Below are 13,462 nucleotides of genomic sequence, written 5' to 3'. Positions count from 1 at the left end.
AATAGACGTCATGTAGAATAATACTGAAGGCAGCAAAAGTTCATGCTTCGCAGTTTGTGTCTAAAGTTACAGTATATTATAATGTGTACTATTTTTTTTGTTATCAGGGAGTAGTACATTGTGGGAGCTTCGATAACACAGCTGGCTATATGAACTAGATAACTGTCAGCCTGACGCTTGTTTGGCAAGCAACTATTGCCGATCCTTTCATACACATGCATGCTTTGCTCAGCAGAGTATGCGTGTTCTCATAAGGAAGAGGGGAACAAGTTGCTGCCAGACTCCTCTGGCATCAGCTCATTTTATTTAAAAAAAAGAACAAAGGATGGGTCATGTTGGATTTCAACTTCCTGATCTTTCTTATATTTGATGTTGGGAGGAGTCAAGAATGGGAGATTTGGCTGACATTCATCTTTTGTATGGACAACTTTATAAAGCAGTTATTGGCAGACTGGAAATCATGGGGAGGATGACTTTTAGTGTCCAAAACACATTGGAAATGTTTGAAGTTATCTAATGTATGTATGGGTATGAATGAATTCACATTTACTAAAATTCAATTTTTGGCTGTTGTGGTAAAGTGATAAAAAAAAAAAAACATCCTGTTGTAATTTGACATCCAGAGTGTTTAGTCAAGAGTAACCCTTCAATGTATACTGGGGCGGATTTAGTATTTCATATGAGTCAATGTTGCAGGAACCACTTCCACTTTGAAAAAAAAAGGTTTGCGAGAAAATAGAGCTTGTGCAAAAAGTTTGCACCATTTTGTCACTTTGTTGTTACAAGGAATCATAATCTACCCAATTTGTAGACACTTTTGTGCCTTGCTCAGTAAAAGGTAGTTACTTAGTAGAAAGTGGCTGTGGGTTTTCATAAAGCGACAAGGTTTGCATGCAACTTTGTGTGCCAAATTGTGACGTAAATTATCATCCCTTCACCTGGCATATATGGCAAAAAGTCTAACAATTTTTTTGCAAACATTTTGCAAAAGAATTTGGATAATAATAATGTTTGACACTTTGTTCCAAGCTTGGCAAGGGGGTGGAGCATGTTGCAAAGTGGGCGTGATGCCATGCAGAAGGGACATGGCATTATAGATGCGCCAAATTTATTATAGTTTACACCTGCAAACACCTCCGAGCTGGTGTAGATTTCAATGATGGCACACAGGCAGCTTGAGATGCATCATAATGTGCACCTCTACATAAATCCAGCATACCCCCACCACCTGCCCCCATTGTCAAACTTTACATTGGCACCTACCAAAGAGATCCATCAACATTTCAAAAAAACTAACATCCTTTATTGTTACCAGGACATAGACAATACATATCAACTGATGGTGGGGTCTTTATCAACTGAAAAAGAGAAATAGAAATCCACTGAACACCATTATCACACACAAAAGTAAAGTCAAAAGAAAGAGACAACTTTTGTGTTCCTTTTTTACAAGCATCATAGGTGTTAATTGCAGTTGGGCATTATGGGAAATTGAATTCAAATGGACGCTTTCTGGCTGGCTCCAATAAATTGAATCTCATCATTACCATAAAGTGAATTTTATCTCTGTGCTGCCATGAGTCTGTGAAAATGCTTATTCCACCGCTAAAAGCACAGCAAATAATTGAGACATCTATAACGCTTACTGTATAAAGATGTAATGTAATGGGCCTGGAAGAAAAGTGTGGAGCCGAAAAAGTGCTAGGTGGATATTCATTATTGCTGAATATTTGAAGGAAAATGAGATCTAAAGCAAAAGAAAGTAAAGGAAGAAACCTTTATTTTGTGACCAGCCAAGGGGCCATGTGACCAGCTGAACATTCCATAATTCCTATATATATATATATATATATATATATATATATATATATATATATATATTCGAGTTTAAGCCGAGTTTTTCAGCATGATTTTTCGTTTTGAAACCTCTGGAGGTCCACAGGTTGAAGACCACTGCGGCCTTCATCATCATCCAGCCCCCCCCCCCCCCTTTTGTTTTGTACTCACCTCCCCTCGGCGGGAAGTTAGGGTGAGCTGGTCCGGGCCATCTATGCTGCAGGGACCGTCCGGTGGGGATGGTTAGTCGTTGCGGGCTTTCCATTTTCACCGGGGGGCCTCTTCGCCGAGCTTCGGAACCTGCCCCGAAGTAGTGACGTTACCTTGATGACACGCACAGGGACGTTCATCGGCCAAATCAAATTTTTTTTAAATGTGCCCATCTCTAGTTATAAAGGTCAATAAGTAATAAACACCATGATATGTATATATATATATATATATATATATATATATATATATATATATATATATATATACAGCACATACCAAAAGTTGGGAAACACCTTCTCATTCAGAGTTTTCTTTATTTTCATGACTATGAATATTGTAGATTCACACTGAAGGCATCAAAACTATGAATTAACACATGTGGAATCATAGACATTACAAAAAAGTGTGAAAATATGTCATATTCTAGGTTCTTCAAAGTAGCCACCTTTTGCTTTGATTACTGCTTTGCACACTCTTTGCATTTTCTTGTTGAACTTCAAGAGGTAGTCACCTGAAATGGTTTTCATTTCACAGGTGTGCTGGTGGGCAGGAGGAGGTGTGATGATGTGGGGGTGCATTTCTGGTGACACTGTTGGGGATTTATTCAAAATTTAAGGCATACTGAACCAGCATGGCTACCACAGCATCTTGCAGCTGCATGCTATTCCATCCGGTTTGCGTTTAGTTGGACCATCATTTATTTTTCAACAGGACAATGACCCCAAACACCTCCAGGCTGTGTAAGGGCTATTTGACCAAGAAGGAGAGTGATGGGATGCTGTGCCAGATGACCTGGCCGCCACAGTCACCGGACCTGAACCCAAATGAGATGGTTTGGGGTGAGCTGGACCGCAGAGTGAAGGCAAAAGGGTCAACAAGTGCTAAGCATCTCTGGGAACTCCTTCAAGACTGTTGGAAGACCATTGCAGGTGACTACCTCTTGAAGCTCATCAAGAGAATGCCAAGAGTGTGCAAAGCAGCAATCAAAGCAAAAGGTGTCCAGAACCTAGAATATGACATATTTTCATACTTTTTTGTTATGTCATATGTTAATTCATAGTTTTAATGCCTTCAGCGTGAATCTACAATTTTCATAGTCATGAAAATAAAGAAGACTCTGAATGAGAAGGTGTTTCCAAACTTTTGGTCTGTACTGTATGTATGTATATATATATATATATATATATATATATATATATATATATATATATACACCACTATTTCCAGAGGAAACCTCATGATATCAGGATGGACATGTCTAATCATTGACCTATCAATATTGAATGCTAAATACACTCCACCCCTTCTATCCCACTACACATCACAGGACTCCAAGAATGGGCAAATTCCATCTAAGCATATAACATAAAAATTTTAATATCTTTCCGTCCCAATCTGGACTATTTTCTACACATGACTTTGGTAAGACTATTAAGACAAATAGCAGATATATGATCTTGGCTAGACTATTTTTTTTTATGGGAAAAACTTAAAATCAAGTTTCCTGTGTGGGAAATTTACTTATAAGACTTAACTTGGTGAAATGGGAATTCTATATCTAAAGCAGTAGTTCAATGCTTTATTATAGATGTGGAGAAAGGATCCTTCTGCAGTTAGAGTCCTACAGAACATCCTAAGACTATAATCTCAATAGGGATATAATGATTTAATTATTTATTAATGTATTCGCCAATCTAAATGGTATAATTTCATCCAAATTATCTATATTAGTCTTAATGAAATGGAATACAATTTTTGGGTCTCTTACCCCAATTATGTGAGAATAAATACTCTGCTGTTAGGAAAGATGGATGGTCCATCATTGCATCGTCATGGGTAGCCATTGTTTTTTACAGAGTGATCAGTCTGGCTTTCTGGGATCTTCATTGATCTTGTTAGATCTTTTTCAGAGGCAGGACTAAGAGAGATTAATGGTCTCTCAAAATGGTGGACCCCTCTAGAGAGCTCAGCTTGTCCTTTGTTCTTCGTGTGTGTGTATACATGTTTAAACAAACTTTCTAATCAGTTAGACTCACCCTCCTAAATTGGAAATCCACAAATGAATGTATACTGGGTTTGTACATATGGTAATGGCTGTGAGGTCACTATATCACCCAGAATGCATCTATGCACAAAAGATGACAATTTATTCACTTTTCATTAGCAACTTTAACTTGTCCCTATTTATTAAATTGTAGGGTTTGTAACTCATGATAAGGATCAACTCTTTCAATAATTAACCCCTTAAGGACCGAGGTCATTTTCACCATTTCAGCATTTTTTGCACATCTGACCACTGTCGCTTTAAGCATTAATAACTCTGGGATACTTTTACTTATGAATTTGATTCCTAGATTATTTTTTCATGACATATTCTACTTTATCATAGTGGTAAATTTTCATTTTTACTTGCATCATTTCTTGGTTAAAAATTCCAAAATTTCATGAAAAATTTGAAAATTTGAAAATTTTTCAAACTTCGAAGCTCTCTGCTTGTGAAGAAAATTGACATACCAAATAAATTATATATTGATTGACATATACAATTTGTCTTCTTTATGTTTACATCATAAAGTTGACATGTTTTTACTTTTGGAAGACATCAGAGGTCTTCAAAGTTCAGCAGCAATTTACCAATTTTTCACAAAATTTTCTAAATCAGAATTTTTCAGTGACCAGTTCAGTTTTGAAGTGGATTTGAGGGCCTTCATATTAGAAATACCCCACAAATGACCCCATTATAAAGACTGAACCCCTCAAAGTATGCAAAATGGCATTCAGTAAGTGTTTTAACCCTTTAGGTGTTTCACAGGAATAGCAGCAAAGTAAAGGAGAAAATTCAAAATTTCAATTTTTTACACTAACATGTTCTTGTTGACCCAGTTTTTTAATTTTTACATGGGATAAATGGAGAAAATGCCCCTAAAATGTTTAACCCAATTTCTCTTGAGTAAGGAAATACCTCACATGTGAACATAAAGTGCTCTGTGGGTGCACTCGAAGCCTCTGAAGTGAAGGAGCGACAATGAGATTTTGGAGAGTGAATTTTGCTGAAATGGTTTTTAGGGGGCATGTGGCATTTAGGAAGCCCCTATGGTTCCATAACAGCAAAGAAAAAAAAAACACATGGCATACTATTTTGGAAACTACACCCCTAAGGCACGTAACAAGGGGTACAGTGAGCCTTGACACTCCACAGGTGTTTGACGACTTTTCTTTAAATTCGGATGTGTAAATTAATTTTTTTTCTTTCACTAAGATGCAGTTTTTCCCCAAAAATACCACATACCACATGTGTGGATGTTAAGTGTTCTGCATGTGCACTACAATGCTCAGAAGAGGAGTCACATTTGGGTTTTTGAAGGCAAATTTAGCTGAAATGTTTTTTTTTTTTTTTTTTTTTTGGGGGGGGGCATGTCACATTTGGGAAGCCCCTATGGTTCCATAATAGCAAAATATCCCCCACGTGGCATACTATTTTGGAAACTACATCCTTCCAGTCACGTAACAAGGGATACAGGGAGCCTTAACCCCCCACAGATGTTTGAAGACTTTTTGCTAAACTCGGATGTGAAAATTATTATTTTTTCACTAAAATGCATTGTGTCCCCAAATTTACCTTTTGTACAAGAGGTAATAGGAGTAAATGCCACCCAAAATTTGTAACCCCATCTCTTCTGAGTATGGAAATTCCCCATGTGTGGATGTAAAGTGTTCAGCGAGCAAACTACAATGCTCAGAAGAGAAGGAGCTTTTGCAGAGAGAATTTGGCTGGAATTTACGGTCATGTGCGTTTACAAAGCCCCCATGGTGCCAGAATGGTGAAAACCCCCTCCCCCCCACATGTGACCCCATTTTGGAAACTACACCCCTCACGGAATATAAGAAGGGGTACAGTGAGCATTTCAATTTTTCATTTTCACGGACCACTGTTCCAAAAATCTGTCGAACACCTGTGGGATGTAAATGCTCACTGCACCCCTTATTACATTCTGTGAGGGGTGTAGTTCCAAAATGGGGTCACATGTTTTGGGGGGAGTTCCACCATTCTGGCACCATGGGGGCTTTGTAAACACACATGACCGTAAATTCCAGCCAAATTCTCTCTCCAAAAGCCCAATGGCACTCCTTCTCTCCTGAACATTGTAGTTCGCCCGCAGAGCACTTTACATCCACATATTAACATACTTAGAAGAAATGCTGTTACAAACTTTGGGGGTCTTTTTCCCTATTACCCCTTGTGAAAATGAAACATTTTGGATAACACCAGCATTTTTGTGAAAAAAAAAAAATCATTTTCAACAAAAATTCTTCAAACACTAGTGGGTAGTTAAGGGTTACTATACCCCTTGTTACGTTCCGTGAGGGGTGTAGTTTCCAAAATGGGCTCATATGTGGGTGTTTATTTTTTGTGTTTATGTCAGAACTCCTGTAACAATCAGCCACCCCTGTGCAAATCACCTCAAATGTAAACACCAGCAAGTTTGTGTAAAAAATAAAAATTTGTACAATAACATGCTGGAGTAGACCCCAACTTTACCTTTTCATAAGGGGCAAAAGGAGAAAAAGCCCCACAAAATTTGTTAGCCAATTTCTCCCAAGTACGGAAATACCCCAAATGTGGCCCTAAACTGTTGCCTTGAAATACAACACGGCTCCAAATTTGAGGACTAAATTCGGGATTTGCATAGGGGTGGACATAGGGGCATTCTATGCCAGTGATTCTCAAACAGGGTGCCTCCAGCTGTTGCAAAACTCCCAGCATGCCTGGACAGACAATGGCTGTCAGGCAATACTGGGAATTGTTGTTTTGCAATAGCTGGAGGCTCCGTTTTGGAAAGAGTGGCGTACCAGATGTTTTTCATTTTTATTGGGGGGGGAGGTAACTATGTAGGGGTATGTGTATATGTAGTCTTTTACCCTTTATTTTGTGTTAGTGTAGTGAAGTGTTTTTAGGGTACATTCACACTGGCGGGGGTTCACAGCTAGTTTACCGCTGGGAGTGTGAGCTGCAGCGGAAAATTTGCTGCATCTCAAACTTGCAGCGAGAAATTCACATGGGGGGGGACCTTAAGCTGTTGCAAACCTACAACTCTCAGCATGTAGTGACAGCAGAAGGGCATGCTGGGACTTGTAGTTATTCAACAGCTGGAGGCACACTACTACAACTTCCAGCATGCCCTTTGGAAGTCTGTGCATGCTGGGGGTTGTAGTTATGCAACAGCTGGAGGCACACTGGTTGCAAAACACTGAGAGTTTGTTGCTTTACTCAGTGTTTCCCAACCTGTGTGCCTCCAGCTGTTGCAAAACTACAACTCACAGAATGTACAGTATGTCAGTGCATGCTGGGAATTATACTTTTGCCCCAGCTGGAGACACACGGGTTGGAAAACACTGAGTTAGGATACAGACAAATTTTCCCAACCAGTGTGTCTCCAGTTGTTGCAAAACTACAACTCCCAGCATGCCCAGACAGCCGAAGGGCATGCTTGGAGTTGTAGTTTTTCAACAAATGGAGAACAGTTTGGAGACCACTGTGTAATGATGTCCAAACTGTAGCCCTCCACATGTTGCAAAACTTCAACTCCAAGCATGCCCAGACTGCCCAGGCATGCTGGGAGTTGTATTTTGGCTACATCTAAAGGGCCAGATGTTACAGAACTATTACTGCCAGCAATCCTGGACTGTCTGGGCATGCAGAGAGTTGTAGTTTTGCAACATCTGGAAGAGCACAGATTGGAGACCACTGCACCACTCCAAAATGTGGCCCTCCAGTTGTTGCAAAACTACAACTCTTAGCATGCCCGGCCAGCCAACTGGGAGTTGCAGTTTTCAAATTCCTAGAAGCAGCAGTGAAGATCACTTTACAGCGATCTTCACTGATGCCTCTGCGTCCTCCACTTGCCTGTCGCCGCTGCCTCTTCCACCTGCATGCCACCGATCCCTGGTTCCCGCTGCCTTCACCGGACCTGCGGTATGTCGTCACCGCAGCTCTCATCTTCCCCTGCTCTGCCCGGACTTCTTCTTTAACTACCCCCTCCATCAGCTGAGACACTGTGATTGGTCCACAGGGACCAATCACAGTGATCGCTGACCAGGGCCATCCACAGATAGTCCTGGGGGTGTGGGTTGCAGAAGTTGTCCCCCGCTGGTAACAGCGGGACTTCTGCCAGTTAACCTGTGCGATGCTGCGCTTCGCCGGGTTAACTGAATGACTTATATAAATGTCACGATACGCGAACTACCAGCATAACATGACATTTATATAAGTCCTTCTGCGGGAAGGGGTTAAAGTTGGAATTCCCAGACAATTATAACTAATTAGTTATAATAACATACACAAACCCTAGCACAACTCAGGGCAGGGACTCCTTATCAAAGTCTATACTTAAGACATTATCACCTTTAGGGTACGTTCACACTAACAGATTTACAGCTTATTTTACGCTGCGGATCCACTGGTGAAGGCTCCGCTCTATGCTGTCTTTACATATGCCTGCTCGTAGCGGCAATACGCCATGACGAGCAGACACCATGCAGCGATGTGCGCAGCATACTCGCACATCGCGGCCACTCTCCCTGCTCTGAGCTAGGCAGAGAGCTCCCGCAATTTGCGAGTATACTGCCACTCGCACATCGCAGTGTGTCTGCTCGTAGTGGCGTATTGCCGCTACAAGCAGGCACATGTAAAGACAGCATAGAGTGGGCCTTCACCAACTGATCTGCAGCTAAATACGCTGCGAAAATCCGCTCATGTGAACGTACCCTAAGGGTACGTTCACATGTACGCAGATTTGATGCACAGGGTTTGATGCACATGATTTTCTGCTGCAGATTACTAAACCAAATGAACACAGCTTCTAATTGGCAGTTACAAATCCTGCGCAGGATCCTGTATGTGAGAACGTACCCTAAGAATGCGAACAATATGGGGTAGTACTGTGAATAGGATATACTTGGCTACAATGCACACATAGCTATATGCAATGTGTCTATGAAGAAATATGTATATGTGAAGTCATTGACAATACTCAACAGTATACATGACAATACCATATGCCTGATTGATTATCTTTTATATAAAGGACGAAGGTTCATTCATGGAAAAACATTTGTGTTTCACAGTTTCTACCCTGTCTCTCCATTCACCCCTTCTGCTCCATCACCAGATATCATTGTAGCTCTATTCTTCAGTGAGAATTTAAACTAACTCCTCTGTCTTATCACTACTGTAAATCAGAAATAATTACACATACAATATGGCTGACACCATATCATACTCATTTTTGGTCATTCAATTAGCACGACATGACAGATCTACCCCCTCCCCCCCCCCCCCACCCAAAAAAGAAAATAATAATTAAAAAAAATAAAAATAAATAAATATATATATATATATATATATATATATACACATATACACATTTATTACTCAGTACCAAGTCCTGACCATAAACATCTATTTTTTATGCCTTTATCATGCCTAGTATTTATTATAAGAATCTTTTTATTTTTTTTATTTTTTTACATAAGCATAGTGTTAGAAATCCTCTCAGGGGAAGGGGGCATGTCCTTCCTTGTGGTGGGAGGTGATTGGTGTGTCTGCTCATGCAGCCTTGTCCATGAGTCATCTCTTGTCTATGACTCATGGATAAGTCTAATGCTGCTGCAGGACTGGTTAGTGTCCCAGTAGGTATGGGAACCCCTAGTGGTGGGATTTTCCAGAGCCGTTTTCTTTATTAAATATAAAAGTTTTGGAAACCACCATATTACAAAAGGTCCTAATTAATTTTCATCAGTAATAACATTTCAAAAGTTTTTGTATCTGACTGTGCCCATTTAAGATATCAATCTAAACATATATACAACAGGTTTACTATAATCCATTGCCAGTTATTGTGCATAACATGGAGATGCCACACAATTAGACAAAAGACCGGATGAGCAAGTTAAATTTGTCCAACCAGCACCATTTATTGCACATTATGTACATTTCCACGTGAATTGTACCTTTCCGGAACACAACATGTGACCCTGGCTTCATTCATGAGTCATTGTGCTATTTATCACAACCATTGATGTACTCTACTATTATTCCTTACCTACAATTACCATCTTACCTGTTATGAGTCTATTAGCTTTTTATTATGGACCTCCGGGTCACGTCTACTGACGAGCGGTACATTAATATCATCCTTCTGCATCTATTTTTCAATCCTCAGCAAAGAATGTGTCACTTATGTAAGTAACCTATTAGACATATGGCGCATGCGGTAAAAGAATACTTGCTTAGACTGTTGATTTAGTTTTATAACTCTTCAAGCTAATTTTGTTTTATTGCACTGCTGGCACTAAGAATGAAAAGCTTATTAGGTAACTCCTGGGGATAATATACAACAAATAAAAAGGCAATTCTCATTCATAACAATCTAGTGTTAGTGCACTGGGAGCCCAGTTCGGGGTGAATTCAGGAATAAGAGGCCAAGCAGGTTATCAATTTTGAATACAACATCTGTAAGTTTTAGTAGTTTAATTTTTTTTACCCCCCCCACCCCTATTTGTTAAAGAGTAAAAAAAACTTTCTACATGCTTTCGGTACCTTTTTCAGTGGCAGTTTTATTACTTGGTAGACCATGTAACTGGTGATCAGACTTGTGCAGACACTATATTATGAACTACATTAACTTTACAGCCCCTGTAGCATAGTCAAATAAAAATTCCTGGAATACCCCTTTAAACGAGATATCCAATGGTAAAAAACTTATGACCGCTGGGGCCCCCTGCTATCTCCTGTATGGGGCCCCGACAGCCCGTGGAAAGGGGGCGTGTTGACCACCGCACAAAGCGGCGACTGACTCGCCCCCTCAATACAACTCTATGGCAGAGCCGGAGCGCTGCCTTCGGCAATCTCCGGCTCTGCCATAGTGATGTATTGAGGGGGCATGTCAACCGCCGGTTCATGCCGTGGTCGACACCCTCTATCTGGCCAGTGAGCCTGGGCCCCTTACAGGAGATCGCGGGGGCCCCAGCGGTCGGACCCCCCGCAATCTGAAACTTATTCCCTATCCTTAGGATAGGGGATACGTTTTTCACCACTGGACTACCCCTTTAAGGTATTACCTTGAACTTTTAAGCTCTTGAATTCTCTAACGAAATATGTTTTGACCTCGTTGGCATTGCTCTGGCAAGTTTCCAGAGAGAACTTTTCATTTTTTTCCCTACCTACAGGTAAAGAGCTGCCTGCCCCAGGTGAAATTCTTAATTGATGAGGGAGAATGGAATCCATACCTTTGATGGTGGTATGACACCACCAACTAAATACATGCAGGAGGCAAAGTAACTCGGCACCAGGGAAAGGTTTAGGGCATAAATATATATTCCAGTAGTGCAGTCCTTGTATAAATGACTTCCGTGGGGTACTCAAACATATGGAAAAATATAAGGCAGAGAGAGAGTAATGAACGTAGGACTCACCCCGGTTTCTCGTGCAATAACGTGGTTTATTGAGCTTTACTTCTTGATCACGTCTATCACTCTTTGCACACAGCTCTGCTTTGCTGTGTGCAAAGGGTGATCAAGCCATTAAACTGCAAAACTGAGCTGTCGTTGCTGGGGGACACAAAAAATGAAATAAAAAGTAACCAAAAAGTTACATGTACATATCGGCTGCTTGCACAGAAAAAAAAAAAAAAAAGTTAAAGGGGTCAGAAGAGAACAATTTTAAAAATGTTTAACAAAAAAAAATGAAAAAATATTAAATTGATCGTGTCCTCAAGGCCAAAATGGGCTGTGTCCTCAATGGGTTAAAGAATGTTTTCAGTCGATCGTATGGTAGCAAGAAAAATTATTGCTGGGGGGACACACTAGTCATTGAGAACTGATCCTGGGATATACAGTATGTCAAGGTTATAAGGAACTCTTTTTTGCTCAGTTGATTCAGTTGATTATATGTCAGACATTTTATCCATACAAGACTTGTTTGGTGAGGTTCTGTTGTCTTCAGGGTTATTGTAACTATACCTAGGCCATACTTTGTTCATGCCCCAGTGAAAACTTGCCTTGACTTACTTTATTTCTTTGGACTTGACAAGGAGCTGCAACTCCGATCTACTTTATTGCTATGTGTCTCTATTATTTCCTATGATTCCAGCCAACCTAATTTTCAGTTCTCCCATTGAGCTATATAGAGGGGGCGTAGCAGCCCCTCACAATTTAAAACTTATCCCCTATCCTTTGTCAATAATACTTCTTCTTTAAGTTCCAATAATAAAAAAGTAAAAAAAAAGAAAAAAAAAAAGAAAGAAAGAGTGAAAGTTTGCTACTTGATTGATAGAAAAATTCATTCTAGTTCTTTAATTCTATGGAATATGGAAGATTTTCTGATATATTGTTTGTTTGTCCCACTATTTTCACTTTTTTTTCATTATTCTAGAAATTGAAAAGGAAAGTTGTGGTGACCCTGGAACACCATTGTATGGTATTCGGGAAGGAGATGGCTTTTCCAATGGAGATGTCTTAAGATTTGAATGCCAGTTTGGATTTGAGTTAATAGGACAAAAATCAATATCCTGCAAAGAGAATAATCAGTGGTCTGCCAATATACCAATATGTATATGTAAGTATACTGCTGTATCTATATAGACCTACTGTATATGTGTGTGTGTGTGTGTGTGTGTGTTTGTTTTAGTGTTATTAATTTATGTATTTAATTTATATTTTTATTTATTTGTTTGTTGTTGATACGTTAGTGATTGAAAGGGAGTTATTTATACTATTTATTAATAGCCGAGAAAGCTATTTACCTACCCTGTAAGGCTATCTTTAAATGATAGAGGGAATTAACTGCTTTGAGATAGATAGATAGATAGATAGATAGATAGATATGATATAGTAGATAGATATGATATTGTTATAGTAGATAGATAGATATGATATTAATATAGTAGATAGATAGATATGACATGAAGAGAAAATAGAATATATATATATATATATATATATATATATAGTATTTATAATGTGTTAAAAAGATAAATAGACTGACCTTATACAGTGTTCACTTTAATTGCTCGGATGAAGATGCCAGATGTACACAAATATGGATACTACCTTTTTTCTAGTTAAGGAGCTTATCTTAAATGCTACCTTTCTGTTACGGCATGCCTTTGAAGAAAAACACGTTGGTCGTCCCCCTAGTTAATCCTAATATCATACACTGAGAAGTTTTTACACCATCTGTTGTTTAGACTTGAGTAGAGAATTCCAGGCAGTTAATGAAGATTTGTATAACCGAGCTGCAGGTCTTACATTTTATTTTCTTAATTTAAACAAAATCATAATCCTGTTTTCTGTTACTTTGCAAATGACTTTACATCTCTGTTACCCAAGTATCTGGAGTCATTTGCAATGGAGC

At 39.4% G+C, this 13,462-nt stretch overlaps 1 protein-coding gene across 6 annotated transcripts in view; it reads left to right on the top strand.

Annotated features, from left to right (window-relative positions):
• The window catches only part of CSMD3 (CUB and Sushi multiple domains 3), a 1,342,864-nt gene that overhangs the window by 683,991 nt on the left and 645,411 nt on the right, over positions 1-13,462 (top strand). For all 6 annotated transcript variants that reach the window (XM_056522623.1, XM_056522621.1, XM_056522626.1 and 3 more), the window contains one exon: positions 12,482-12,664. In XM_056522623.1, the coding sequence (XP_056378598.1) occupies positions 12,482-12,664 (183 nt within the window). The remainder of the gene's footprint in view (positions 1-12,481; positions 12,665-13,462) is intronic.

Source organism: Hyla sarda, chromosome 5 (genome assembly GCF_029499605.1).
Source record: "Hyla sarda isolate aHylSar1 chromosome 5, aHylSar1.hap1, whole genome shotgun sequence".
Taxonomy (NCBI): domain Eukaryota; kingdom Metazoa; phylum Chordata; class Amphibia; order Anura; family Hylidae; genus Hyla; species Hyla sarda.
The sequence above is the reverse complement of the archived record's forward strand: the minus strand, read 5'-3'. Positions and strand labels throughout refer to the sequence as shown.